The sequence below is a fragment of the Rhinopithecus roxellana genome, chromosome 6 (assembly GCF_007565055.1).
Source record: "Rhinopithecus roxellana isolate Shanxi Qingling chromosome 6, ASM756505v1, whole genome shotgun sequence".
In the NCBI taxonomy this organism is placed as follows: Eukaryota; Metazoa; Chordata; class Mammalia; order Primates; family Cercopithecidae; genus Rhinopithecus; species Rhinopithecus roxellana.
In genome coordinates this window covers 30,694,091-30,720,629 of record NC_044554.1, presented here as the reverse complement: position 1 = coordinate 30,720,629, position 26,539 = coordinate 30,694,091, and the positions used below count along the sequence as shown (strand labels likewise).

The 26,539-nt window shown below is 41.9% G+C and overlaps 1 protein-coding gene across 1 annotated transcript in view; it reads left to right on the top strand.

Annotated features, from left to right (window-relative positions):
- The window catches only part of CNTNAP2 (contactin associated protein like 2), a 1,672,147-nt gene extending 1,648,328 nt beyond the window's left edge, over window positions 1-23,819 (top strand). Inside the window, 2 exon segments of the mRNA XM_030933000.1 lie at window positions 17,225-17,305; window positions 23,620-23,819. Coding sequence (XP_030788860.1) covers window positions 17,225-17,305; window positions 23,620-23,819 — 281 coding nt within the window.
- The last annotated feature ends 2,720 nt before the right edge of the window (window positions 23,820-26,539 follow it).

The following is a 26,539-nucleotide window of genomic DNA, read 5'->3' as shown; positions in this document are numbered from 1 at the left end:
TGATAATCTGTCTAATTAGATTTTTCTTTAGCAGGTAATACCTGCTATATTTTTCTAGAAATTCATGCATTTAACCTAGGGTTTCAAACTCATTACTCTGTGGAGTTGAACAAAACAAACTTTTTAATAATTTAATTTCCATTCCCTTTTTCATGTTTTTTATATTGCATGTTTTTGTTGCTCCCCTCCCCACTCTCCCCCCGCCCCCCCCCCCCCCCCCCCCGCCCATTGATTAGATTACACGGCTTTTCTTTTCCTAAATAACCACTTCTTGGACTTATTTATCAATTGTTTCCACCATCATGTCTTTTTAAAATTTATATTTGCTGGTCTCTAACTTTGTAATCTGAATGTTTGGGCTCTCTTATGTATCATCCTCTTCTAAGAATGTGAACTGAAGTCAACAAATCTGAGCTCCAGCCGCACTCTCTCTTCCGACCACACCTCTCCTGCCCAGTCCTGCCTCCAGCCCAGGACTGCACCCTCCAGATGTAATTGACATGAATGGCTTTCACTAGACTTTTGGCTAAAGGACCTGAAAAGAACTTAAGAGACCGGCTTAAGTTGACAAAGCCTTCCCACATCACTGAGAGAATAGACTTGGCAGGCTTGTGTTTTGAAAAGCGGTTGAGGGTGCGCTCTGTCAAGGCTCAGACATGATGAAGAAATAATCGAAGAGCAGAACGTCACTTAGGTGGCTAAACATGACTGGCAGCAGGGCTGGATTCCCCTTCAGCACTGAACACCTCACAGGCCATCCTCTGTGTAGGCGGGCTGCTTTCTAGTGGCTCCACAGGCCTGGCCATGTCCGGGGCTACCTTTATTCAAAGACTTCTGTTCTCTCTCTTAACCAGGATCACTTAACTCTGAAACTCCAGTGATAAAAAATCAAAACTGGCACAGACATCCAGCTTTCCAATCTCTAAGGTCATTGTTTTTTCCCTGCTGGCAATTTCTTTCATTCCTAATGTTCCTCTACCTTTCTTTCCCTTCATCCCCTACGATCGATTTCGAACCCCAGGGAGGTTAGGACTCTGTCCCATTCTTCACCCTGGGCTGTCCACTCTCCGACCCCCACCCTACCTGGCATGGTACTCAAAGGTGCATTTTCCCGGGGTCTGTGCCTGGAAACCATTACAGCTGTTAGCCTGTGTCACGTGGGGCTGGCTAAGTGCAGGGCAAGGCGGTTGTACGTGTTGCCATGGTGACTTCTCTGTTGATGGCAGAACCACTGACTCCAGCAAGTCACAATATTCATTTTTGCCACAGGAATACTATGAGTAGCTCATGAAAATGGAGGTGAGTTGAGCTCAGTGTTATCCCTTGACTTGGGTGTCTCTCCTTGGCCCTCAGCAATCCCCCATTCAAATGCTTCCTACTGTACTGCATTTTTGAGTATTCTTCAATACCATGCATCTGTTACAGCACCACATCACTCAGCTGTGGAGGCACTCAGAGGCGCACAACACCCTCTAAATTATCCGCCACCACTTCTGTTACTGCCTCGTTGAAAAAGACAATTGTCAGAATTCCCAGGTGTGAATTCTCCCAGGGGAATCTCTGCCAGTCACCACCTGGAAATGTTAGTTCCACCTCTGCTGGCCAATCAGCACCTTTTGTCCTTGCTATGATCTCTACAGTTGCAGAAACATTTTCCTGATGAGGTTTTTAACCCATTACCACATGCTTTTCAGAGGAAAGTCACTGTGTAAATACCAATAACTAATACATGATAAATTGCTTCACTCCTTTGAGATCTTTGTCTGATTCCACGTGCTCTGCATAGACTATTCAGAAATTCTAAAGACGGATGCAGATTCCTAATTCTGCTGTTGAGTTTGTTCCCGAGAGCAATGCTGAAAGACTTTTAAAAAATTAAAATCAGCTTTATGTTGAAATGTAATTGTACATAAATATCCATATGTATGTATGGGGTACAATTATTTTAAACATAGAGAATAAGATGAATTGCTTTGGGAACTCCCCTTTAAGCATGCTAACCTGATTTTCAGTCATTTACTTCGGAACTTTAACTTTTAGAAAACTGGAAAGGATACAGATAAATTTATAAACTATTTTAATTGTTGAAATGCTTTCAATGCATGATTTGGTTTTATCCTGGAATGGCCACATGTGATAGGCAAAGTGGACATTATCAGCCACATTTTAAAGATAAGGAGAATGTAGCTCAGAGAAAATAAATGTGTTCATCCCCTCAGCAAACACTGAATGGGTGGCCACAGAAGCACTGTCCACAGCCCTGGCTGTACATTAGTCACCTGGGGAGCTTTTTACAAATCCCGATGCCTGGTCCACATCCAAGGGATTCCTAGTGTGCATCAGGATTGTGAAGCAGTGGGGACTGAGTTCATAGCATCTTGCTCAAAAGTATGCAGAGAGTAGCATTATCAAGTGGAAAATGCATTTATTTCAGATTCAGTGATTTTTTCCCCCACTATTCCTTCCTCTCAATGAAAATTTTGGATTAAAACCTGCAATTCCAGTTCTTTATTCTGAACTATTTTCTATCACCCTTTAAATATAATGCAGAAGTCTGGAAGGATATGTAATTTGCATACCTGTTGGTGAAATTCCGGCCTCTAAATAAAACTTTGCTCTTTCTTGTTCCACTTTACCCTTGCGGATAAGGAATACATCATCCCCAAGGCTGCTAGAGCCAATTAAATGTTTTTTCACACTCTGTTGACATGAGTGAGAAGAACTGTGACAGAGCCACACGGCTTATGCCAGGACTTTATCACGCTATCTTTATAATGATGTGAGCCAGCACCAGGGAGGAATGGTGTGGGGAACCATCAGGAAGCTTTAATAACTAAGGATAATTTGTTTCATCCATTTCTCCTTGATGGCCATTTGCCATTTCACCTGTCAGGAAGCAAAAGTAGTTGTCCTGTGAGATCTCAGGTTAACTCAAGAAGAGAACAGCTCAGACAACAGTGGAAGCATATTTAGCGTGGGGCTTTCATATTCAGTTCTCTGAAGCCAGCCTTCTTGGAAGAAAATACCTTGTCTTGGGATTGGAATTATACATTTCCCTTGTGCTAATGCAACAGAAAAGAGTATTTCAAAACCAAGAGCCCAACTGGGCATTCATAAAAGGCTCAAAATATGTGTAGAATTAATTTTTAAAGCCACTTTAGGTTTGCCCACACCCCCCTTCTAACCGCACAGTGGAGCCAGAATCTGGTTGCCTGTCTGTGGTCAGGGTGACTCCACCATGTTGTCAGCAATGCTCCTCATCTATGTATTATACTAGTTTCTGAAAACTGAAAGATGAAAAGGATCAACCTCACACTTTGGTGAAATAGCAGTTACAACACAAACATCCCATGCATATTGGCAGAACTGGCCCACAGAGCGCAGAAGCACGTTCATCGTGTAAAGCTGAAAACAGCATCGTCTGCAAGTTCAGATACGGAGGTTCCAGCAGAAGATTAAATATTTTTAAATGCTTTTTATTATTCACTGAATTCCCTTGAAAGACACAGGATGACAATAAAAGCAAATCAATAATATTCAGCCATTTCCAAAGGATCCATCCACAGCCAAAGTACGGTCTTTGATTGGACTAGAAACTTTCACAGAGGGAGAGTAAAAGGAGTCCCTTCATCCTCGCTTGATTCCTAAAATAACATGTGCCTAAATATTTTCACAAATGATGAAGCACATCTCTTGAGCAGACTTAAGGTGATAAAATGTTATTTTCACCGAGTTCCCTTGATTCCTAAAATAACATGTGCCTAAGTATTCTCACAAATGAGGAAGCACATCTCTTGAGTAGACTTAAGGTGATAAAATGTTATTTTCACCGAGCTCCCAAGCCATACATCGTGGAAGTCCAAAGCCCTCACTGATAATTGCATAATGCTCAGGGGATGTGTTTTTCTGCAGAAGTCTGAAGACAACAGATCCAGGGTCTCCTGAAGACTTTCATCTTATGAATTGTGCAAATCCCTGACCACTGCCTGAGGAAGGGCGAAATACATCAGAGAATGTCCTTAAAATATCCCTTTTTGACTTACTATAATTGGTTGCTTTCCTCTTTTAACATCATCATCTTCTCAGCCACCCTCTCCCTAGAAACTGGGGCTATTTCTATGACTCAGCAAACAACCAATTCTTTGCTAATAAGAAAACCACAGGTTCTCTTAGCTGAGACTCCTGTATAGCAGGTGTGTTCACAAAACTTGGTGAGCACCCATATCTGTGACGCAGCATTCCATAAAGCCAGAGGCAGTCACTGAGGCTGTCTGACATACCATAATATGACCATATGGCTTCAGTGTCCTGTATTGCACCCATGCAGCAGTAGAACCAGCAGTAAATTTTTTTTTTTTTTTTTTTTTTTTTTTTTTTTTTTTTTTTGAGACAGGCTCACTTGTCACCCAGGCTGGAGTACAGTGATCTTGGCTCACTGCAAGCTCCGCTTCCCGGGTTCACACCATTCTCCTGCCTCAGCCTCCCAAGTAGCTGGGACTACAGGCGCCCGCCAACACGCCCAGCTGATTTTTTGTACTTTTAGTAGAAACGGGGTTTCACCATGTTAGCCAAGATGATCTTGATCTCCTGACCTTGTGATCCACCAGCCTCGGCCTCCCAAAGTGTTGGGATTACAGGCGTGAGCCACCACGCCTGGCCAAGAATTTTTTTTTCAAAAAACAAATCCATAAGCTTCAAAAACTTCCACGGTTCAGTATTTTTAAAAATATGTCTAGCCAGGCTCAGTGGCACATGTCTATAGTCCCAGCTACATGAGTCCAGGAGTTCAAGATCAGCCTGAACAACATAGCAAGACCCTGTCTCTAAAAAGAAAATTTAATAATGCATCTGTTCTCTCTCATGTATGTCTTTAAATGCATCCATAGCATCAAGAACCTAAATGCCAACATCCCAGTATTTTTCCTCCCTGATACACTAGCTTTAGAGACTCAACTTGTATTTTTACTTTGAACCAGGAAAGGTATCCAAGGTCATACTAAGATAACCATTTATTAAACTCCTTGGCTGTTTTTTCCTAAACTGTAATAAACTCCCCCGCTCCAACATTCAACATACTAAAGAATTCTCTCTGAAATTAACACAGTGTTCCTATTATTGCTTTCACAACACTAAAAAGAAATACAACTAACGGAGTCGAACTGTGAGGCATTCTGGCAGGCAAATCATTAAACTCACACAAATGATTCGGCCAAGGGAAAAGGGACAAGGTTCTCAGAAGGAATTATTTCAGTTCCCTCTCAGGCACTGCATTAAATTAAAACACACGCACGCGCGTACGCACATACACACCCACGAGCAGCTGGAGACCTGAACCACCAACGGTCTATATTAAATTTCTGCAACTGAAAGTGAGGCGGGTCTTCAGGCACTCTGGAGCCTGTTAGAAATACAGATGCCCAGGTCCCCCACCCAAGACCAACTCAGGCAGAAGCGGCATTTTTCCCAGAGCTCAAGGCACCTGTATGCCCCTTACTGTTGGAAAGCTCTGAATCAGAGTGCTCTCCCACAAAGGCATCTCAGACTGAGACAGGAGGAGAAGAAAAAGCCTAAAGAGGTTCAGCACTTTTTCAAGGCCAAAGAACCCACCAGTTACACAAGTGTAGAGCCCTTTGTCCCTGACACTCAGAGCCCTGCATGCATAGGAAGCCACAGCCCCTTCCGGGGAACCCCGCTGCCACCACGCGCATTCTGGAAACTATGCAGCGGAGAAAGAGCAGTTTCCCTCAGACCAGGGTTTAAATGGCACTTCCCGAATTGATCATTCTCCCCCCGATTCGGGGCTTCTTCCTTCTTGCACTCCTGTTAACATCAGCATGAATTCATAAACACCCTGCAGTGGAAAGGAAAAGAAGCCGCGACAAACCTCAACAAAGAGCCATACGGCAGTGTTAACCAAGGGGTCCAGTCCTGCCTCAGCGTCTACAGGGGATTGGTTCCAGAATCCCCAAAGACACCAAATCCACAGATGCGCAAGCTCCTGATAGCAAATAGTGTGGTAAATACCTACATATAACTCCACATACCCTCTCATATACTTCAAATTCTCTCTAGATTACTTATAATGCCTAATATAACATAAATGCTATGTAAAGAGTTGCTGGCCAGGTGCAGCGGCTCACACCTGTAATCCCAGCACTTTGGGAGGCTGAGGCAAGCAGATCATGAGGTCAGGAGTTCAAGACCAGCCTAACCAACATGGTGAAACTCCATCTCTACTAAAAATATAAAAATTAGGCGTGGTGGCATGCGCCTGTAATTCCAGCTACTCAGGAGGCTGAGGCAGGAAAATTGTTTGAACCCAGGAAGCAGAGGTTGCAGTGAGCTGAGACTGCACCACTACACTCCAGCTTGGGCGACAGAGCGAGACTCCATCTCAAAAAAGAAAAGAAAAAAAAAAGATTTGTTATACTGGATTGTTTAGGGAATAATGACAAGAACAAGAAAAAAAAATCTGTACATGTTCAGTACAGATGAAACTTTCTTTCCTCAATATTTTTGATCCAAGTTTGGTTGAATTCATGGATGGGGAACCCATGGATATGGAGGGCCAGCTGGATGGCTGCCCTGGCAGTGAGGCTCTCTGATCCCGACTTTCAAGGTTCGCCCTGAGAACTACAGTAAGATGCACGGACAGTCCTGAATGAGGAGTTGAAAGACCTCGTCCTTGTAGCAGTGACTCCGGCACCCATCAACCACGTGGCTTTAACCTAATTATCATCCATTCTGCATTTTTGCCTCCTCAACTGTAGAGACGTTGTGGAACTACAGAATCTATAAAGGCCAGCTGTCACAACACTCTGCAAGTGCCCGTAATATTTTACAATAATAACTTTGACCATTGATTTATAAACAATTATAACTAAAGACTGGAACAATTTGCCCACCTGAGAAATAACAAGACATATTTATCTCACGTGAAAATGGACACCAAATGCCTTACCTTACTGTGTATTTTATGAAATACAAAGTCTGAGCATATATTAATGAGTTTTTTTTGGTTTTTTTTTTTTTTTTTTTTTGATACAGAGTCTTGCTTTGTCGCCCAGGCTGGAGTGCAGTGGCGCAATCTCCGCTTACTGCAAGCTCCGCCTCCCAGGTTCATGCCATTCTCCTGCCTCAGCCTCCCGAGTATCTGGGACCACAGGCGCCCGCCACCACACCCGGCTAATTTTTTGTAATTTTTAGTAGAGACGGGGTTTCACCATGTTAGCCAGGATGGTCTCTATCTCCTGACTTCGTGATCCGCCTGCCTCGGCCTCCCAAACTGCTGGGATTACAGGCGTGAGCCACTGCGCCTGGCCTAATGAGCTATTTTCAATTAAAATACATCTTTGTCGTGAATCAGACAGGAGTGCAATGTCAGCCTGCTCTGAGAGTATTAATAAATCTTTTTCCTAAAAGGCAACTGAGACAATTCAGAAGTTAACTAAGTAACTGGTGGAAAGAGGGAGTACAATGCAATCAATTGCCCATTCAGTCCTTTCATATGAAAGTTGGTATTATTTAAACAATCATAACGTATAGCCGATGATGACAAATTTGTGTATTCTGTTTCTCTTCACTCAACCTCTTTTGGCCACTGGATCTTAGATGATCATTCTAGCAGCTGCCACTTTCTCACTCCTTTCAGAAGAAATGTAAGGCTTGTTTAACTTCTCAAGTCAGGAGCCAAGTCACAATCACCTTCCCCTATTTGAAATTGGAAATGTCGGCTAGTTTTTTTTAGAAATGGAGGCAAAGGGTAGAGAGAGAAATGTGAAACTCAGGATCATGTTAGTCCATGCCACATAATGCTCTACCCACAGAAAAACCTGCTGACTTTGAGAAATCGCTCCCTCCCAAAAACGTGATTAGCAGGGATCCTCTTTTAAAATAGAACAATGTCCCTTATATCTTCAGCATCTTAGTCGATAACCATTTGTTTTCATATCTGTTTCAGAAATATCAATAGTGAATGGCTAAAAACAGTAGTTAAGGAAAACAATCCGTTTCTGCTATGTAACTCAGATTTGAAAAGAGAATAAAATGTAATACAACAAAGAAGCTAAGAACAAGGCAGAGATCCCTTATCTAGCCCAGACCTCACTGTAAAAATAATGTTGCAATTTAAATTAAATTATAATTAATAGCAATTTTGTTGAAGTGTCTCAAATTATTAATTTAGATGCTGAAACTCCAGTGGTTTCCATGGAGATATTTTCTCTAGGAGATGTCAGATATGATCTAATTTTTTTTGTCTCTGATATATGACAACCGGAAGCTTCCAGAGCCTTTCCTTTTGGGGGAGTTTATGTTAGATATTTCAATTTATTTTTATATGTGCTTCAATATGTTTTGTTTGCAATTGGTTTCTGAGCCTAAATGTTTTGAAACTTAGTAAATAAGAACCACAACCACTAAATTTATCTTCTGTAGTTTAAAAAAAAAAAAAAGCTTTACTCTCTCCTTATTCACTAGGACAGACAAGAAATTATAGACTAAAGAATTCAAATCTCTTTTCAATATTCTGTTCTTACAATTTTTTTTTTTCTTTTTGAGATAAGAGTCTTGCTCTATTGTCCAGGCTGGAGTGTAGTGGCACGATCTCGGCTCACTGCAACCTCCCCCTCCTGGGTTCAAGCAATTCTCCTGCCTCAGCCTCTCAAGTAACTGGGACTACAGGCGTGTACCACCATGCCTGGCTTTTTGTTTTCTTTTCTTTGAGATGGAGTCTCACTCTGTCACGCAGGCTGGAGTGCAGTGGCGCAATCTTGGCTCACTGCAACCTCCACCTCCCGGGTTCATGCCATTCTCCTGAGCCTCAGCCTCCCAAGTAGCTGGGACTTCCGGCGCCCGCCACCACACCCAACTAATGTTTTGTATTTTTAGTAGAGACAGGGTTTCACCATGTTATCCAGGATAGTCTCAATCTCCTGACCTCAGGATCCGCCCGCCTCTACCTCCCAAAGTGCTGGGATTACAGGCGTGAGCCACGGCACCCAGCCTATAGCTGTCTTTTAAATCAATTTCTAGTACTTAAGCATCTGCCCTGAAACTTTTATAATTTTTTCATATTTTATAAATGGAATCAAAAGTTATATTCAATATAATGATATTTTAAAGCACGATTTACACGATTCCTGGTTTCGTGTTTCTGCAAAGGTAATGGGTCATTCTCTCTGTGCTGCTTTGGCCCATCAGGGGTCTGTCTGTGTCACCAAAGGAAGGTCAGATTTTTGTGCTTCTGCAACGTGAGCTCTGAGTTCTTAGCTTGCCACATTACTCAGCTGATGCTGCCATCATGTGTAATTATCCTTTGCCAGATAACTTCTGAAGAAAAGCAAACACAGTCAGAAGCCTTTAGATTTTGTTGGCTTCCCCAGACAGCCCACTAACCACAGAATAAGCAGTTGGGCTAAATTGGTTGGTTGGTTGCCTTCAGACTCTACAATGATGTTGTCATTTGATAGAGCTGGCATAGACTGATGCCTTCTCATCAGACACAATTCACCCGAGTGTTTAATGAATGGTTTCTGGAGCCAACTTCTGGGTTCAAATAGTAGCTCCACCATTTCCTGGTCGTGTGACCTCAAACAAGTTTTTATCCTTCCAAAATGGGATGAATGTGTCAAGGCTCACATGAGGATTAAATGAGTTAGCATGAAAAGGAGTGACAACAGGGCCTGAAATGTAGGAAGTGCTATTATTTCCTAAACAGCTTGTTCCCGAAATCTGAATTTCATGTAAATCAACATGAAATGTTTTGTACTCCACAATAGAAGAAAAGCACTTCTGGGCCAGTTCTACCACAACTAACCGCTTGATTTTCTGCCATTTTTGCAACTTTGCCTTTGAAGGTTGCTCCATGGTCATAGAATTCAAAGTTGGACTGGGCCCTAGAAAGCTTAGTGTTTGAGGAAACTCTAGTCCAAATGATGACTCATTTCACATAATCTTAGAAGTTAGAGCTTTACCAGTCACTGCACCTAAACAACCTATGTGGCCTTTGTTGTTTGGTGTTGGAGTTCAGAACTTGTCACTGGCATTCAAGAGTCCCTCTTGCCCCAGCGGCCAAAGGAAGGACATCACCCTCACCCCTGCCCAGCACACAGATGTGAGAGGTGTCACTCCTTGGTCATCTTGCTGTCACAGCAAAGCCTTTCAGGAATGTAGTGGAGAGAAGAGTGAAACACCTTTAGAAATGGAATGAAACTGGCCAGGCATAGTGGCTCTCACCTGGAATCCCAGCACTTTGGGAGGCCGAGGCGGGCTGATCACGAGGTCAGGAAATCGAGACCACCCTGGCTAACACGGTGAAACCCCGTCTCTACTGAAAATACAAAAAATTAGCTGGGCATGGTGGTGGGCGCCTGGAGTCCCAGCTACTCGGGAGGCTGAGGCAGAAGAATGGTGTGAACCTCGGAGGCGGAGCTTGCAGTGAGCCGAGATTGCGCCACTGTACTGCAGCCTGGGCAACAGAGTGAGACTTTGTCTCAAAAAAATAAATAAAAAATAAAAAGAAAAGAAATGGAATGAAACTGTCATATTGTATATTCTGTTTTGGGAAATGAAAGTATACTTTTTCTCACCCAGTTCCAACATATGACTGCTCTTACGAAGTATGTTTGTTTTGTTTTCTTAACTTGAAAATGAAAGAAGGGAAAATGTACAGTAGTGAGCTCTCAGACTGCTTCTCATATGGGAGACAAAGACAGTAGAAGGAAGGTGTGACTGCAGCATGTCTGAATATGTTTGAGGACCGATCATGTATCTGCCTTCTTGGGTGAGGAGCCCAGTAGTACATATGTGTGTGGGCACTAAAGCCTTAGCCAGGCTGTTTACTAAGCATGCTCCTAGGAGAAGAATCTCCCATCATCAATTCCTCCAGTAATATGTCCTGCCTGGCCTGTGCTGGGTGGAGGAGGGGAGGAGAGCTAATCTCTGAGTGGTGCGATGGAAACATGGTCTACAAATACAGGAACAGGGATGACCACACACAAGAGGGACATGTGCAAGGGAAGTATGCAGAAATATGTGGGCTTTTGTAAGACTATAAATCAGACTGGAATGGCACCATGCTTTGGTGGTTAACATGGAGTGTCATTTGGGGATCCAGAAGAGAAGTGTGTTGAATATAGTCTGTGCTTATTTGATGAAAGACTGGTCTTGAGAATGCTATAGCTAGTCTATTTTAAACTAACACTCCAAATTTGGACCTACTCACAATGTTTCCCAAAGTATAGGTTCCTTGATACTCCAAGACCACTAAAATTGTTCAGCTCTCCCAACAAGCTGGGTGAGGGGAACATGGATGTTAGCAGAATAGATGAGCTTTATCATCCATGTCTCAGTCATGTTTGTTGGTCTCCATTTTTCTCTACGCACATGTCCAAGAGCATGTTGGTTCCCAGGGGAAAGGACAGTTGCAATAAAATATAAAAATAGCAATTGCTTTGATTGCCAGAATAAAATGGCTTTGCCTCAAGGGAGTAAGCACTGACATGCATTAGCACAACCAGGTTTACGTTATAAATAGATCCAGGAAAACATGAATGCTCACACAAAACAAAGATTTTGCCCTTGAAATGTATAAGGCTTCCTGACCTGAGGGTTTTCTACAAATTGTTTTCTAACAATAACCAAAGTCCAGTGGACTAGGAGTCATTAATATATTTTCTATATTCAATATGTCCATCTCCTTTGTTAGGAGGAATAAGAATCCTGCCTCATTGTAAGGATTTAGTTGAGACTAGGCATCTGACTTTCAAAATTCTACCTGCATAGAAGGTTTTATTATTAGAAGAAGCTATACAATGTTTACATACCTCTTAATAGACTGATTTTAATTATGCCAGTCAGTGGACATCCATTTAGCCCTTGCTACTGCATTGTTAGTCATTGGAACTGCAAACATGATTAAGAGGATGACTGTCATGTAAGAAGTCACAAGAATTAAGACTCTTCCCATTGAGAAAAGGGACGCACACAATCTGAGGTCGCTGAGGATACTTTCAGAAAAGTAGTAAGATGTGATGTACAAAGAAAGGAAAGTAAACCAGATGTCCAGACAGAGTACCATATGGAAGAGAAAAGGGGTGTCAACTGGAAGCATCAGGAACTCCTATGAGACGGGAGAGTTCCCTGGACCCCTTCACTGGACTTGCGACGGGTGCAGCTCACTCAAACCTTTTGTGAAAGGGGGAGCATACAGGCAAGTGGGTGCTGCAGCTGGGGTGAATGCTTTTGGGCTCTGGTCCCACAGCAGCTTCTAGGGGTATGTTACAATTAATGCTCTTTTAGCAGTTGCTGTCTGGGGATGGCTAAGTGTTAGCCAGCTCGGTAGAGACAGGGTGACAGCCTTTTACCCCCTGCCCTCTTGGTACTCATGTCCTTGTCTGGCGTCAGGGAAGGATCAGGTCACAATGGTTTTATTGAGTGATGGAAGTGGCTCTCAGTGGGATGGGGAGCTGGAAAGGGATGAAATGGGAGGATAATTCTCTTCAGTCATCCTGAGCCAAACTGCTTTCCAACTGTCCAGTTGCCTCTTCAACATTCAGATGCTTCTTCTCCTCTTGACGTTCAGCCGCTTGTTCTCTTCTCTCCTCTGCCACGCTGCTCTGCTCCTCTGCCAGTGGAGCTTGGGGTGTTTATGGCTACAGGACTGGGGGGCCTGGCAAGCCAGGGTGATTTTGGAAAAAAGCAGCATTTGGGTGGGAAAACAGGGCTGTATAGTTCTCATTTAGGGCTGTGGGCTCAGGTTTGTGGGTGGAACCCTTGCCAGGGACTCCACCCTCTTCTACCCAGTATTTCCCTGCCTCCTGTCCATATCACCTATACCTAGAAGGTTGAGTTGGAAAAGTGACCCCAGGAGGGAAGGGACAGGAGAGAAATACAGCTCAAGGGGGGCCTTCTTCACTATGCCCAGGAGTTCAGATTGATACCCAAAACAATCCTGGGATATTTTTAAATGTTCCTCTCTAGCTCTTGCCATTCTCCTTGCATCATCTCAGGTAACTCCTTCCACGATCTCCATATGTTCTACTACTGTTTTTATTGGTAACCTCAAGGGAAACAGGAAGAGGTCTACGAGTATCTCTTAAGCATCTACATTTTTCTGCAGCTTTGTGGCCAAGGATGCAACACCATAAGACAGGCTTTGGAGCAGAGAGAAACCATGCTGTGGTCTACCAGCCATGTCACCTGAGCCAGAAAAGCAAACCATTCACGGTATTATGAATATCACACAATAGAATAGCAACAAATTACCATTGTAATTTTTTTATTTTTTTATTTTTTATTTTTTGAGACGGAGTCTCACTTTGTTGCCAGGCTGGAGTGCAGTGGTGCAATCTCGGCTCACTGCAACCTCCGCCTCCTGGGTTCAAGCGATTCTCCTGCTTCAGCCTCCTGAGTAGCTGGGACTACAGGCACATGCCACCACACCCAGCTAATTTTTTTTTTTTCTTTTTCTTTTTTGAGACAAAGTCTCGCTCTGTCGCCAGGCTGGAGTGCAGTGGCGCGATCTCGGCTCACTGCAATCTCCACCTCCCATGTTCATGCAACTCTCCTGCCTCAGCTTCCTGAGTGGCTGGGACTACAGATGCACGCCACCATGCCCAGCTAATTTTTGTATTTTTAGTAAAGACGGGGTTTCACCATGTTGGCCAGGATGGTCTCGATCTCTTGACCTCATGATCCACTTGCCTCAGCCTCCCAAAGTGCTGGGATTACAGGCGTGAGCCACCATGCCTGGCCTGCCATTGTAATTTTTTAATCACCATACTTAATATATTTTGAAGGTACATATTGTTTAAAGAAGGTCATGACAGGGCAGGGAATAGGGGAAGACACAAAGGCAGTCAGGAAATTTCTGCGTTTATCAAAAGGAGACAGGAAATATGACTCACTCACAAAGTATCCAAATATCTAGTAAATATCTCCACCTGGGTGGGTGTCCTCCACCTGGGCACCTCCAACTCAGTATGTCCAATACAAAACTAATTAATTCCTCATCACCTAAAAGGGCTCCTCCTTCCATAGTGCCAACCCAAGCCAAACTGTCTGCAAGCGGGACCTCCTCAACCCTTCAACTCCCTGTCCCTTTCTAGCCTTCAAAAGGCAGGGTAGAGAAGATTGTTGACTTTGGAATGAACCCTACCTGGGTTCTAATTTTAGCTAGACTGCTCACAAGCCTGGTGACTTTCTAGAAGGATATGGACTAAATAGTGTCCAGAGAAGAGTAATGATAATGTCAAAAGGTCTGGAAAAGACGGGCATTAATGTGCAAGTTTTCATTGCTGAAAAACAGCTTGTGGTCTTTGAAGGGTGTCTTGTGCCAGGGAATTGTGTACATTCATAACCAAATCTTCCTGTGCTTATGGTTTGTGGATGGCATATCAGGCAATTTACTGCAAATGGACAAGTTCATAACTGAAACCACATCCATGCTTCAGTATATTATCTAGACTATAAATCAAACTCTTCAAGGATGCATGGAATAAACAGACCATGCTGGACCAGGAAGTTCTCATTAGTTAGAGAACTTTATTCTCCATTTTGTCTATTTTATTGTTCACTGTGTATCCTCAGCACTTGGAATGAAGTCTGACATATAGTAGGCATTCTACAGAGATTTAGTGAATGAGTGAATGAATACATTTGTCACATCTAATAGTACTTCTCTGAAGATTCAGGTTTAAAAAAGAAAGCCAAGGTTTTTATTATATGTTTTTATGTAAACCAGGTTTATTCCCATAGGATAATTTTAGGATTAATCTGATATCTGATGATAAGCCTAATAAATGAAAGATCTTTGCATTCTTGGGCTGACATTTGGGATTGGGAATGTTAATCCACGCTACCTACCCCAGAAGATCCTGAAGGGAAATGGGAAAGTGAGCTGATGGGAAAGTAGTTGACTACACCGTACTGCGTGTTGGTTCTCCCCATTTCCCTACCTAGCTAACTGGATTTAGGATTGGACCAACTGGCCAGGCAAGGTGGCTCACAACTGTAATCCCAGCACTTTGAAAGGCCAAGACAGGAGAATTGTTTGAGCCCAGGAATTCAAGACCAGCTTGGGCAACATAGGGAGACCCCATCTCTACAAAAAATAAAAAATTAGCCAGGCGTGATGGTGCACGCCTGTGGTCCCAGCTACTCAGGAGACTGAGGCGGGAGGAACACTTGAGCCTGGGAGGTCCAGGTTGCAGTGAGCCATGATTGTGCCACTGCACTCCAGCCTGGGCAACACAGCAAGACCAAATCTTAAAAAAAAAAAAAAAAAAAAAAAAAAGGATCAAGCCAGTTAAAACAAGCAAAAACCATCAGTGGTCTATTTTGCATCCCCCAGTTAAAGACTTGGGGGAATATGAAATCCTTGAATACTCAGAGTTAAGTTCGCTTTCATTTGTAGTTTTCTTAATGTCTGTGCTTTTTACTCAGATAGTTGAGATAATTTGGAATGTAAAGTATAATTTTCCTCATCCTAAACAAGAATATCAAGTCTAGCCAGGTGCAGCAGCTCATGCCTGTAATCGCAGCATTTTGGGAGGCCAATGTGAGTGGTTAACTTGAGGTCAGGAGTTTGAGACCAGGTTGACCAACATGGTAAAACCCCGCCTCTACTAAAAATACAAAAATTAGCCAGGCCTGGTGGCAGGTGCCTGTAATCCCAGCTACTTGGGAGGCCGAGGCAGGAGAATCGCCTGAGCCTAAAAGGCAGAGGTTGCAGTGAGCCGAGATCACACCACTGCCTGGATGCCAGAGTGAGACCCTTTCCCCAGCTCCCCCCCACCATAAAAAAAAGAGAATATAAAGTCTAAAAGAGAAAGGATTCAATCACATGTGTTGACAGAATCTGGAATCCCCCTTTTTGGTGCTGTATTTCCAAGGGAAGAGGAGGAAAAAGGGCTCTACCTGCTTTTTATTTTATCATGATCCTGCATAATCTTGGAAGTCCACAGCCCAGGAATATATTAGTGTTAGAAAATGGAGTATGTAGCAACATTCTTCCTGAATCATAACATAAACCTATTTGTCTATTTGAAATGTGTACACATTTCATTGTACCAAATAAGTACTTCTAAATTCTTTTTACATTTAATTGGTGCCATCCAGTAGCCAGAGCTTGCTTTAGACTAAGGTGACCTGCTTCTATTGGAAGATTTACCTTAACTTCTCCAACAGAAGACCAACAAATGTGAATTGTTTCTGGAGTTGGATTAGGTCCTATGGATGACAGAAGATAGTCTGCTGACCTGCAGACAGACTTCAGGATCTATTTGCCTTTTCTGGGCTTAAAATTTGTTTTATCTTAGAGAAATACCTAAATATAACACAATTGATTCTTATCATTTATAATAGGGAGAGAAATAGATTCACTAGGCAGTTATTTTCTTCTCAACTGTTTTGAATTATTACCCCTTACAAACTCCTGAAGTGTGCCAGTGTCTTACTACAGCCATGAAAAATACGAGTTTAAAGGAATGATTCCTTTTTAAACTTTTTAATACTGTAGCTGTAAAAAGCTCATCTACAAATATATTGAATGCCACCAGTTGTGCATGAGGTTAAAGTGGATGGGAAGCAGATCTCAACCAAATGTAACAAATATATTCAAATGCATAAACTCGTCTATCTGTGGAACTAGAGCAGGCCAGCTCAGGTAGTTCTAGGATTCTCTAATATTGCTCCAAGTGGTAAGTCGTGTTTACCTAGGCCTTGTGCAAACAGAAACAGCAGGTACAGGGATGGAGGCTATTGTGATTCTTTTGTGAAACAATGGCAAGACAGGGTCCATCAGATATGGAAATTTCATTTGGAAAAACAGTAAGTGTTAAAGAATTGTGGCCGGGCGCGGTGGCTCAAGCCTGTAATCCCAGCACTTTGGGAGGCCGAGACGGGCGGATCACGAGGTCAGGAGATCAAGACCATCCTGGCTAACACGGTGAAACCCTGTCTCTACTAAAAAATACACAAAACTAGCCAGGCGAGGTGGCGGGCGCCTGTAGTCCCAGCTACTCGGGAGGCTGGGGCAGGAGAATGGCTTAAACCTGGGAGGCGGAGCTTGCAGTGAGCTGAGATCCGGCCACTGCACTCCAGCATGGGTGACAGAGCGAGACTCCGTCTCAAAAAAAAAAGAATTGTATGGAGAAATAGGTTTCAAATTATTCGGGATCAATATACTTGACTCTGACACTTGACTCTCTTTCTTTCTGTACAGCCAGTGCGGATTTTCCATATAATCCAGGACAAGGCCAAGCTATAAGAAATGGAGTCAACAGAAACTCGGCTATCATTGGAGGTAGGTGATGTGTAGAGCAGGCTCACATGGGGCTACTCACCTATGGAAAGCAATAAATGTCAATAACATAGTAGTCTAGGAAAAAGTTTTCTAGATTTTTACATGATTCATTTTGTAGTTTAAATAGGACACAAGATTATGAATTCTGATATGCAGAAATATAGTAAATGTGGCCAGACACGGTGGCTCACGCCTATGTAATCCCAGCACTTTGGGAGGCCAAGGTGGGCAGATCACCTGAGGTCAGGAGTTCTAGACCAGCCTAGCCAACATGGCGAAACCCTCTCTCTACTAAAAATACAAAAATTAGCCAGGCATGATGGCTCACACCTGTAATCCCAACTGCTCAGAAGACTGAGGCAGGAGAATCTCTTGAACCTGGGAGGCAGAGGTTGCAGTGAGCCGAGATTGCACCACTGCACTCCAGCCTTGGTGACAGAGCAAGACTCTGTTTCAAAAAAAGAGAGAAAAATATAGTAAATGTAACATGGCTACTTTTTTCTTTTTTGTAGATGGAGTCTTGCTCTATCACCTAGGGTAGAGTGCAGTGGCGTGATCTCGGCTCACTGGAACCTCTGCCTCTGGGTTCAAACAATTCTCCTGCCTTAGCCTCCCTAGTAGCTGGGATTACAGGTGCCTGCTACCACGCCTGGCTAATTTTTGTGTTTTTAGTAGAGACAAGGTTTCACCATCTTGGCCAGGCTGATCTCAAACTCCTGACCTCATTATCCACCCGCCTCAGCCTCCCAAAGTGCTGGGATTACTGGCATGAGCCATTGCACCTGGCCTAACCTGGCTACTTTGTAATGCTGGCTTGTAAATAACAAATGGTAGTGGTAAGCTGGACAGACTCAGAATATGTAAGGAGGTAGTAGTGATCATAGCCAGGACATTTCTTTATCCCCTCTGATCTTTTTCAGTCTCATCCTTTCACATCCCAAATGGTCCAGGATAGCATACCATAAAAAATGAAAAGGGGCCGGGCGCGGTGGCTCAAGCCTGTAATCCCAGCACTTTGGGAGGCCGAGACGGGCGGATCACGAGGTCAGGAGATCGAGACCATCCTGGCTAACACGGTGAAACCCCGTCTCTACTAAAAAAATACAAAAACTAGCCAGGCGAGGTGGTGGGCGCCTGTAGTCCCAGCTACTCGGGAGGCTGAGGCAGGAGAATGGCGTAAACCCGGGAGGCGGAGCTTGCAGTGAGCTGAGATCTGGCCACTGCACTCCAGTCCGGGCGACAGAGCGAGACTCCGCCTCAAAAAAAAAAACAAAAAAACAAAAAAAAAAAAACAAAAAAAAATGAAAAGGAAGGCTGGGCACAGTGGCTCACACCTGTAATCCCAGCACTTTGGGAGACCGAGGTGGGCGGATCACGAGGTCAGGAGATCGAGACCATCCTGGCTAACGTGTTGAAACCCCGTCTCTAAATACAAAAAAAAAATTAGCCGGGCGTGGTGGCGGGCACTTGTAGTTCCAGCTACTTGGGAGGCTGAGGCAGGAGACTGGTGTGAACCCAGGAGGCAGAGCTTGCGGTGAGCCAAGATCACGCCCCTGCACTCCAGCCTGGGCGACAGAGCAAGACTCTGTCTCAAAAAATAAATAAATAAAAGAAAAGGGAAATGCCAGTCTGGTTTCAGTTATCGTAATACAAATTATCAGAAAATTACTGGAGGTCATTATTTTAAGTGAAATAAGCTAGGCACAAGACAACAAATATTGCATGTTCTCACTGATACACAGGAGTTAAAAGATTTGAACACATGGAGGTAGAAAGAAAAACAGATAAGAGACTGGGAAAGTTGAGCGGGAGGAGGAAGGAGAATGAAGAGAAGTGGGTTACAGGGCGCAAACATACAGTAAGATAAAAGGAACAAATTCAGGGTTTGCTAGCAGGATAGGATAACTATACCTAATAAAAATGTATTGTACTTGGTTGATGAGCCCTAAATACTATGACTTGATCACTATTCCATATATACATGTAACAAATATTCTCATGTATCCCATAAATTTGCACAATTAAAATTAAAAAATAAAAATGTATCAGAAAATTAATAAGCTGTAGCATCTAAAATATTCCAGTGTTTTCTTCTCACCAGGGGCAGCTACATAATAATTTGAATCTCCTAAGATAGCCGTTAAGCCTCATGCGTAGATCAGTATCGACATCCCTGTTGCCATCAATATCCCAATCTTGTTTTTGCTTTTCTTTAAATCAACTTAATTGAAGTATAATACATACCTATAAGTGTAAACAGGTCCCTTTTTTTTTTTTTTTTTTTTTTTTTTGAGACAGTCTCACTTTCTTTTGCCCAGTCTGGAGTACAGTGGCATGATCTCAGGTTTAGTAGAGACGGGATTTCACCATGTTGGCCAGGCTGGTCTCGAACTCCTGACCTCAAGTGATCCACTTGCCTCAGCCTCCCAAAGTGCTGGGATTATAGGCGTAAGCCACCGCGCCTGGCCCCAATCTTTTTATAGTTTGTGGTTGGTTTGTCCTATCTAAAAAGTCTGCCTACCCAAAAGTTTTGAAGATTTTCAGCTTTCTTCTAGAAGTTGTATCGCTTTATCATTTACCATTAGGTCTTCAGTCACTTCGATTTGATGTTTATAAATGGTGTGAGAGAAGAGTCAAAGCCAGTGTTTTCCAAATGAATATCGTTATTCCAAGACCATTTGTTGGAAAAAAAAAAAAAAAAAACTATACTTTTCCTCAATTGATTTTTCTTGGCACTTTTTTTTAAAGCAACTGACCATATGTGTATGTGCGTCTATTTTCTAGGCTTTTTGTTTTGTTGGTCTATATATCTTTCCTTACCCAATACCATGCTTGCTTTATTGTAGTAACTTTTTTTGTTGAGATGGGAGTCTCGCTCTGTCGCCAGGCTGGAGTACAGTGGCATGATCTTGGCTCACTACAACCTCCTACTCCCTGGTTCAAGCGATTCTCCTGCCTCAGCCTCCTGAGTAGCTGGACTTAACAGGCATGCACCACCATGTCCAGCTAATTTGTATTTTTAGTAGAGATGGGGTTTCACCACGTTGGCCAGGATGGTCTCGATCTCCTGACCTTGTGATTCGCCCACCTCGGCCTCCCAAAGTGGTGGGATTACAGGTGTGAGCCACTGCGCCTGACCTATTGTACCTTTATACAAAGTCTTGAAATAAACAATGTAAGTTCTCTAGTCTTTTTTTCTGTTTTTCAAAATTATTTTGGCTATTCTATGTCTTTTGCATTTCTATATAAAATTTAGAATCAGTTTACAAATTTTTACCCAAAAAATTGGCTATAATTTAGATTGGGATTGTATTAGACCTATAAATGAACATCTTAACGATATTTAGTATTTCTATCTTTACATGGTATATCTATACATTTATTTGTCTCTTCAGTTTCTCTCAGCAACATATTGTGGTTTTCAATGCAAAGTCTTGAACAGCTTTTAAATTTGTGCAATTGCTATTTTATTAATTTCATTTTCTAAGTGTTTCTTTCTGGCATATAAAAGTGTAATTGATCTTTTATATCAGCTTCATATTCTGTGACCTTGCTAAATTTGCTGTTAGTTCTAATAACTTTTTTGTATATCCCTTAGAATTGTCTACCTAAACACAAGCCATGTTATCTGAGAATAATGAGATTTTTTTACTTGTTTCTTTCCAGTCTATATCCTTTTATTGTTTCATTGCACTGGGTAGGATTTTCAGTACAAAAGTGAATAAATATTGAGATTTGACAATTTTGCATTGTTCCTATGTTAGGGGGATGTGTTTGATCTTTCACTATTAAATAGGATATTGGCTGTAGGTTTCCAACAGATGTCCTTTATCAGATTGAGAAAGTTTCTTCTACCCATAGTTTACTGAAAGCTGTATGAGGAATGGGTATTGTAAGTTTTCCAAATGCTTCTTCCACATCTATTTAGATGATCATACTGTTTTACTCCTTATTTGCTTAATGTGGTAAATCACATTGCTTTAGTTTTTAATGTTAAACCAAACTTGCATTCCTAGGATTAACATTCTCCTAATATATGATCTTTTTTACATATTGCTGGGTTTGATTTACTAAAATTCTATTTAAAAGAATATTGTGGCCGGGCGTAGTGGCTCATGCCTATAATCCCAGCACTTTGGGAGGCTGAGGCGGGTGGATTACCTGAGGTCAGGAGTTCAGGACCAGCCTGGCCAACACAGTGAAACCCCGTCTCTACTAAAAATACAAAAATTAGCTGGGCGTAGTGGCGGGCACCTGTAATCCCAGCTACTTGGGAGGCTGAGACAGGAGAATTGCTTGAACCTGGGAGGCTGAGGTTGCAGTAAGCCCAGATCATGCCATTGCACTCCAGCCTGGGCAACAAGAACAAAACTCTGTCTTAAAAAAAAAAAAAGAATATTGCTCCATAGTTTTCTTGTAATGTTTTTCTGGTTTTAGTATCAGGATAATGCTGGTCTTATAAAATGAACTGAGTAGTGTTTTCTCCTGTATTTTAAGAAAGATGTTAGGATTGGTCTAATATCATTAGGTAATGTTTAAGAGTATTGTTCGGGTCTTTTAAATTTTTGCTGATTTTCTGTTCAATTGTTCTATCAGTTACTGACAGAACAGTGTTAAAATCTCCAACTATAATTGCAAATTGGTCTAATTCTCCTACCAGTTCTGCCAGTTTTTGCTTCGTTTATTTTGTACTTAGGTTAGGTTTATACACATTCAGAATCATTATGTCTTCTTGATGAATTCACCCTTTTGACATTATGAAATGTTCATTTCTACTAACAACTTTATCCTTTGTCTCGTATTAATGTAGCTATTCCAGCTTACTTATGATTATTGTTTTCATATCTTTTCCCACCCTTTTACTTTTGACCTGTATTTAAAGTCCATGTCTTGTAGACATCATATAGTAGGCATCTTTTTTATCCACTCTGTCTCTACTTTTTAATTGGAGTGTTTAGATCAGTTATATTTACTTCTATTTTATCTAGTCTGTATTATTTCATCCAGTATTTTTTTCTTTTTCCTTTTCAGACAGAGTCCTGCTCTGTCACACAAGCTGGAGTGCAGTGGCACGATCTTGGCTCACTGCAGCCTCCGCCTCCCAGATTCAAGCGATTCTCGTGCCTCAGCCTCCTGAGTAGCTGGGATTACAGGAGCGTGCCACCACACCTGGCTGATTTTTATACTTTTAGTGTAAGAGACCGGGTTTCACCATGTTGGCCAGGCTAGTCTTGAACTCCTGACCTCAAGTAATCCACCGGCCTCAGCCTCCCAAAGTGCTGGGATTACAGGCGTGAGCCACCACACCTGGCCTGATCCAGTGTTTTCTTCATCTCAGACACTGTGTGTTTCACCTCTACAAGTTCCACTGTTTCATTTTTTTCCTCTCATTTTGATCATGTTTTCCTTTAAACCCCTGTGCACATTTCTAATAGTTATTGTACTGTGCTTGTCTGCTCATTCCATGCTCTGTCATTTCTGAATCTCCTTCTAATTGACTGATGTTTCTTCTGATCAAGTGACATTTTCCTACATTTTTTTCTCTAAATTATTTTTCTCTGCAGCCTGAAGTTATTTAGATGTGTTTTAAAGCTTTTTCAGGACAGATCTAGAGTAGTTTTTATTCTAGGCCTATTTTAGCAAACATCTTCAGCATGACCATTCTACAACTGTATTAAATGCTCTGATTGTTCAGTGAGGTCTCTTCAATGTGGTTGGTTGGAACATAAACGTCTCCCAGCCCCCCGAGAGCTCTGCTTTTTGCCTCGCCTATGGACTTTCATTCTGTACATGCACACGTTAGTGTTATTCTGCCACAAATTCAGAGACACTTCTGTGCAGATTATTACGGTTCTTTCTAATATACACGGCTCTCTCGTACGCACTCTGTCTCCCCTCTCCATTCAGGGAAACCACTGTGCTTTCTTGTGCTGCCCCTCCCTACACTGCTGTCCAAAAATTGCTGGCAGCCAGAAAACGAGGAAAATTGTAGGATTCCTCCTTTTTGTTTCTCTGTTCTCAGACATCATGGTTCCGTTCTGCCTGTTTTCTAGTGTCTGAAGACTGTCATTTCATTGACTGTGTCCAGTATTTTAGTTACTTTTGGCTGGAAGGGAAGTTACTCCTGATTTTCCTGTTACTCCTTCATGGACAAAAACAGAAATCTTACTTCATTTTTGTTATCTCTGTTGTTTTGGAGTTTGTGTTTTATATGGGAGAGGGCTGTGTCTGAGAGAGCTGTAGTGAAGTGGGGACAGTGTTGGAGGGACACCCAAGCCCTGTCTAACCTCTGGTGCTTCTCCTTTCTCCGCCAGGCGTCATTGCTGTGGTGATTTTCACCATCCTCTGCACCCTGGTCTTCCTGATCCGGTACATGTTCCGCCACAAGGGCACCTACCATACCAATGAAGCGAAGGGGGCGGAGTCGGCAGAGAGCGCAGACGCCGCCATCATGAACAACGACCCCAATTTCACAGAGACCATTGATGAAAGCAAAAAGGAATGGCTCATTTGAGGGGTGGCTACTTGGCTATGGGATAGGGAGGAGGGAATTACTAGGAAGGAGAGAAAGGGACAAAAGCACCCTGCTTCATACTCTTGAGCACATCCTTAAAATATCAGCACAAGTTGGGGGAGGCAGGCAATGGAATATTCTTGAGACTGATCACACACAAAAAAATTTTTTTTATATTTCTTTATAGCTGAGCTTTCCCTTCTGTATCAAAACAAAATAATACAAAAAATGCTTTTAGAGTTTAAGCAATGGTTGAAGTTTGTAGGTAATATCTGTCTTATTTTGTGTGTGTTTAGAGGTGTTCTAAAGACCCGTGGTAACAGGGCAAGTTTTCTACATTTTTAAGAGCCCTTAGAACATGGGTATTTTTTCTTGAGAAAAGCTGATGCACCTACATATGGCCCCCAACATTCTCTTCCTTTTGCTTCTAGTCAACCTTGATGGGCTGTTGTAGTAACTAGTTCGTGTTCATATACTATTTCCTTTGACGTCCTATAAGTTGGAAAAGAAAGGGGCAAAGAGAACCTATTTGCCAGTTTTCAAGCAGAGTTCAATCTATGCCAGCTCTCTGGCATCTGGGGTTCCTGACTGATAACAGCAGTTGAAGCAAGAGAGTGCATGGCACCTGGTGTGTAACGACACAATCAGCACAACTGGAGAGAGGCATTAAAGAACCAGGGAAGGCAGTTTATATTGGGGTTGTTGGTTTTTCATTGAATTCTACAAGCTAATATTGTTCCACGTATGTAGTTTTAGACCAATTCAATTTCTGTAACTATCAGCTGCAATACCATGGTGACCAGCTGTTACAAAAGATTTTTTCCTGTTTTATCTGAAACATACTGGATTTATATATGTATAAGCGCCTCAATGGGTAATTAGAGCCAGATGTTATGATTTGTTTGCTCTTTTTCTTTTTAAAGTTGTAGCAAACGTATGGATAATTTCTAGTGAATGCATAAATTAGGTTGTGCTTCTTATTTTGCTTTAAGTCTCTGGTAGTTTTTCCACCCCTGTGACAAAATCCTAATAGACCGTGTCCTATAAATGGATGCAACACAATAAAGTCAAGTTATTATGGCTGTTACTCTGGATGATATGGAAAACACTGCCATATTTTAAATCAACTACTCCACGTGTTTTTCCATCCAATCACACTGCTGTGATTCAGGGATCTTCTAAGATGGACACATTTGAACCTCAAGTTCCTCACAAACCTGGTACCTGTTGCTTCTCAGACGATGGACAAGTATAGTTAGTCACACCTCTTAGTTTAATCTGAAACCTTGACCCAGCTGTGTAACAAATAACTCATTGATTATATTTAAAAATAATACACTTCATGTAAACAAATGAGGACAATGCATCCAAAAATAATCTTATTTTTTAAACAGATTATACAAAAATTATTTCTAGAAAGACTACCATTTGTGATCATTGTATTTCAAGCCTCTTATACTTAATAAGCACTTTTTAAAAAATCTTGAGATCCCACCATTCTGAGGAATTAAATATGATCACTTTTTCCTTCTTTGCCTGGGAGAGGTTAAGAGGAGGTTTCAGAGGTATAGATGCTATTGTTCTGATGGCCCAGCTCAATAAAATGGAAATTCTAGTTGGTTAGAATAATGCTTTCTTTTTCAAGATTCTCAGTATGCCTAACTTATTGGGGCATGTTAGTTTCTTGGGTAATGGAAAACATTACCTAGAGGTGCTAGTGGCACATTACACCAGTACACAGCACATTCCAAAAGAGACATTGGACCAGTTCATTCCCATGCAAGTCAAGGTAACAGAACAAAAGGGAATCCTGATGCCTTTTTACCATTGCTGGTTGAGCTCAGGCACTGTCATGGACACCCTTAATTTTAAAAGGTTTTAATCATTCTTCTATAAAATACATTTAAAGTGGAAAAACATTTCATATCACTAAATATCAGAACAATGTAACATTTACAAATGAAATATTGAAAGCAAAGGCTGTTTTATTTAGCCAAGATGACTACCATTAGGAGTTACTGTATGTATTGTTGAATGCAAATTTTAAACATAACATTTTAGAAGTGTTTCTGATTTTTAAACCTGGTTTACAGGTATTACTTCTGCACTTACCAAATAATGCCCAATGGAAATTTATTATTTCTTGCAATTCCCACAATAGCTCTGTTCATTATGCATTGTGTCAACACTTTTTCCTTTTTTCCCAAAATGAGTAGGGGATTAAAGTCACCCAAAACGGCTTCTGCTACTAAAATATTCTCATCCTTTCTCATCCCACAAAAGGTGAAAAATGAGATCCAATCCTCTCACCAAAATTTCAAACCTAGGACACTGGAATGACTGCAGGGATCAGTGCTTCTCCCATATCACCATCAATTAAGACATATAGGATACTGTCTCTCTCTCTTCAAGAGGGTTACAATATGGCCATCAGACAGGAAACCAAAAGGTGGATAAAGTATCAAGTAACTAAGTGCCAAATAAATGCTGGAACTCTTGACCTCTTCTTGGGATTATGAGTTTAACTAAAATCCCTACATCTGCTTATGAAGGCCATATCCAGTACATTTTAAATGGTAAATAATATATTTATGTGAAGAAAAGGAATTAAGTCTTTCTTCCAACTCTCTCCCTGGACAGCCTAGCACAGTGCAGCCTCGATAACCATGACATTCCCACCCAAGCTCTCAGTGCCTAATTCTGCTTTGTCATTCACTTCT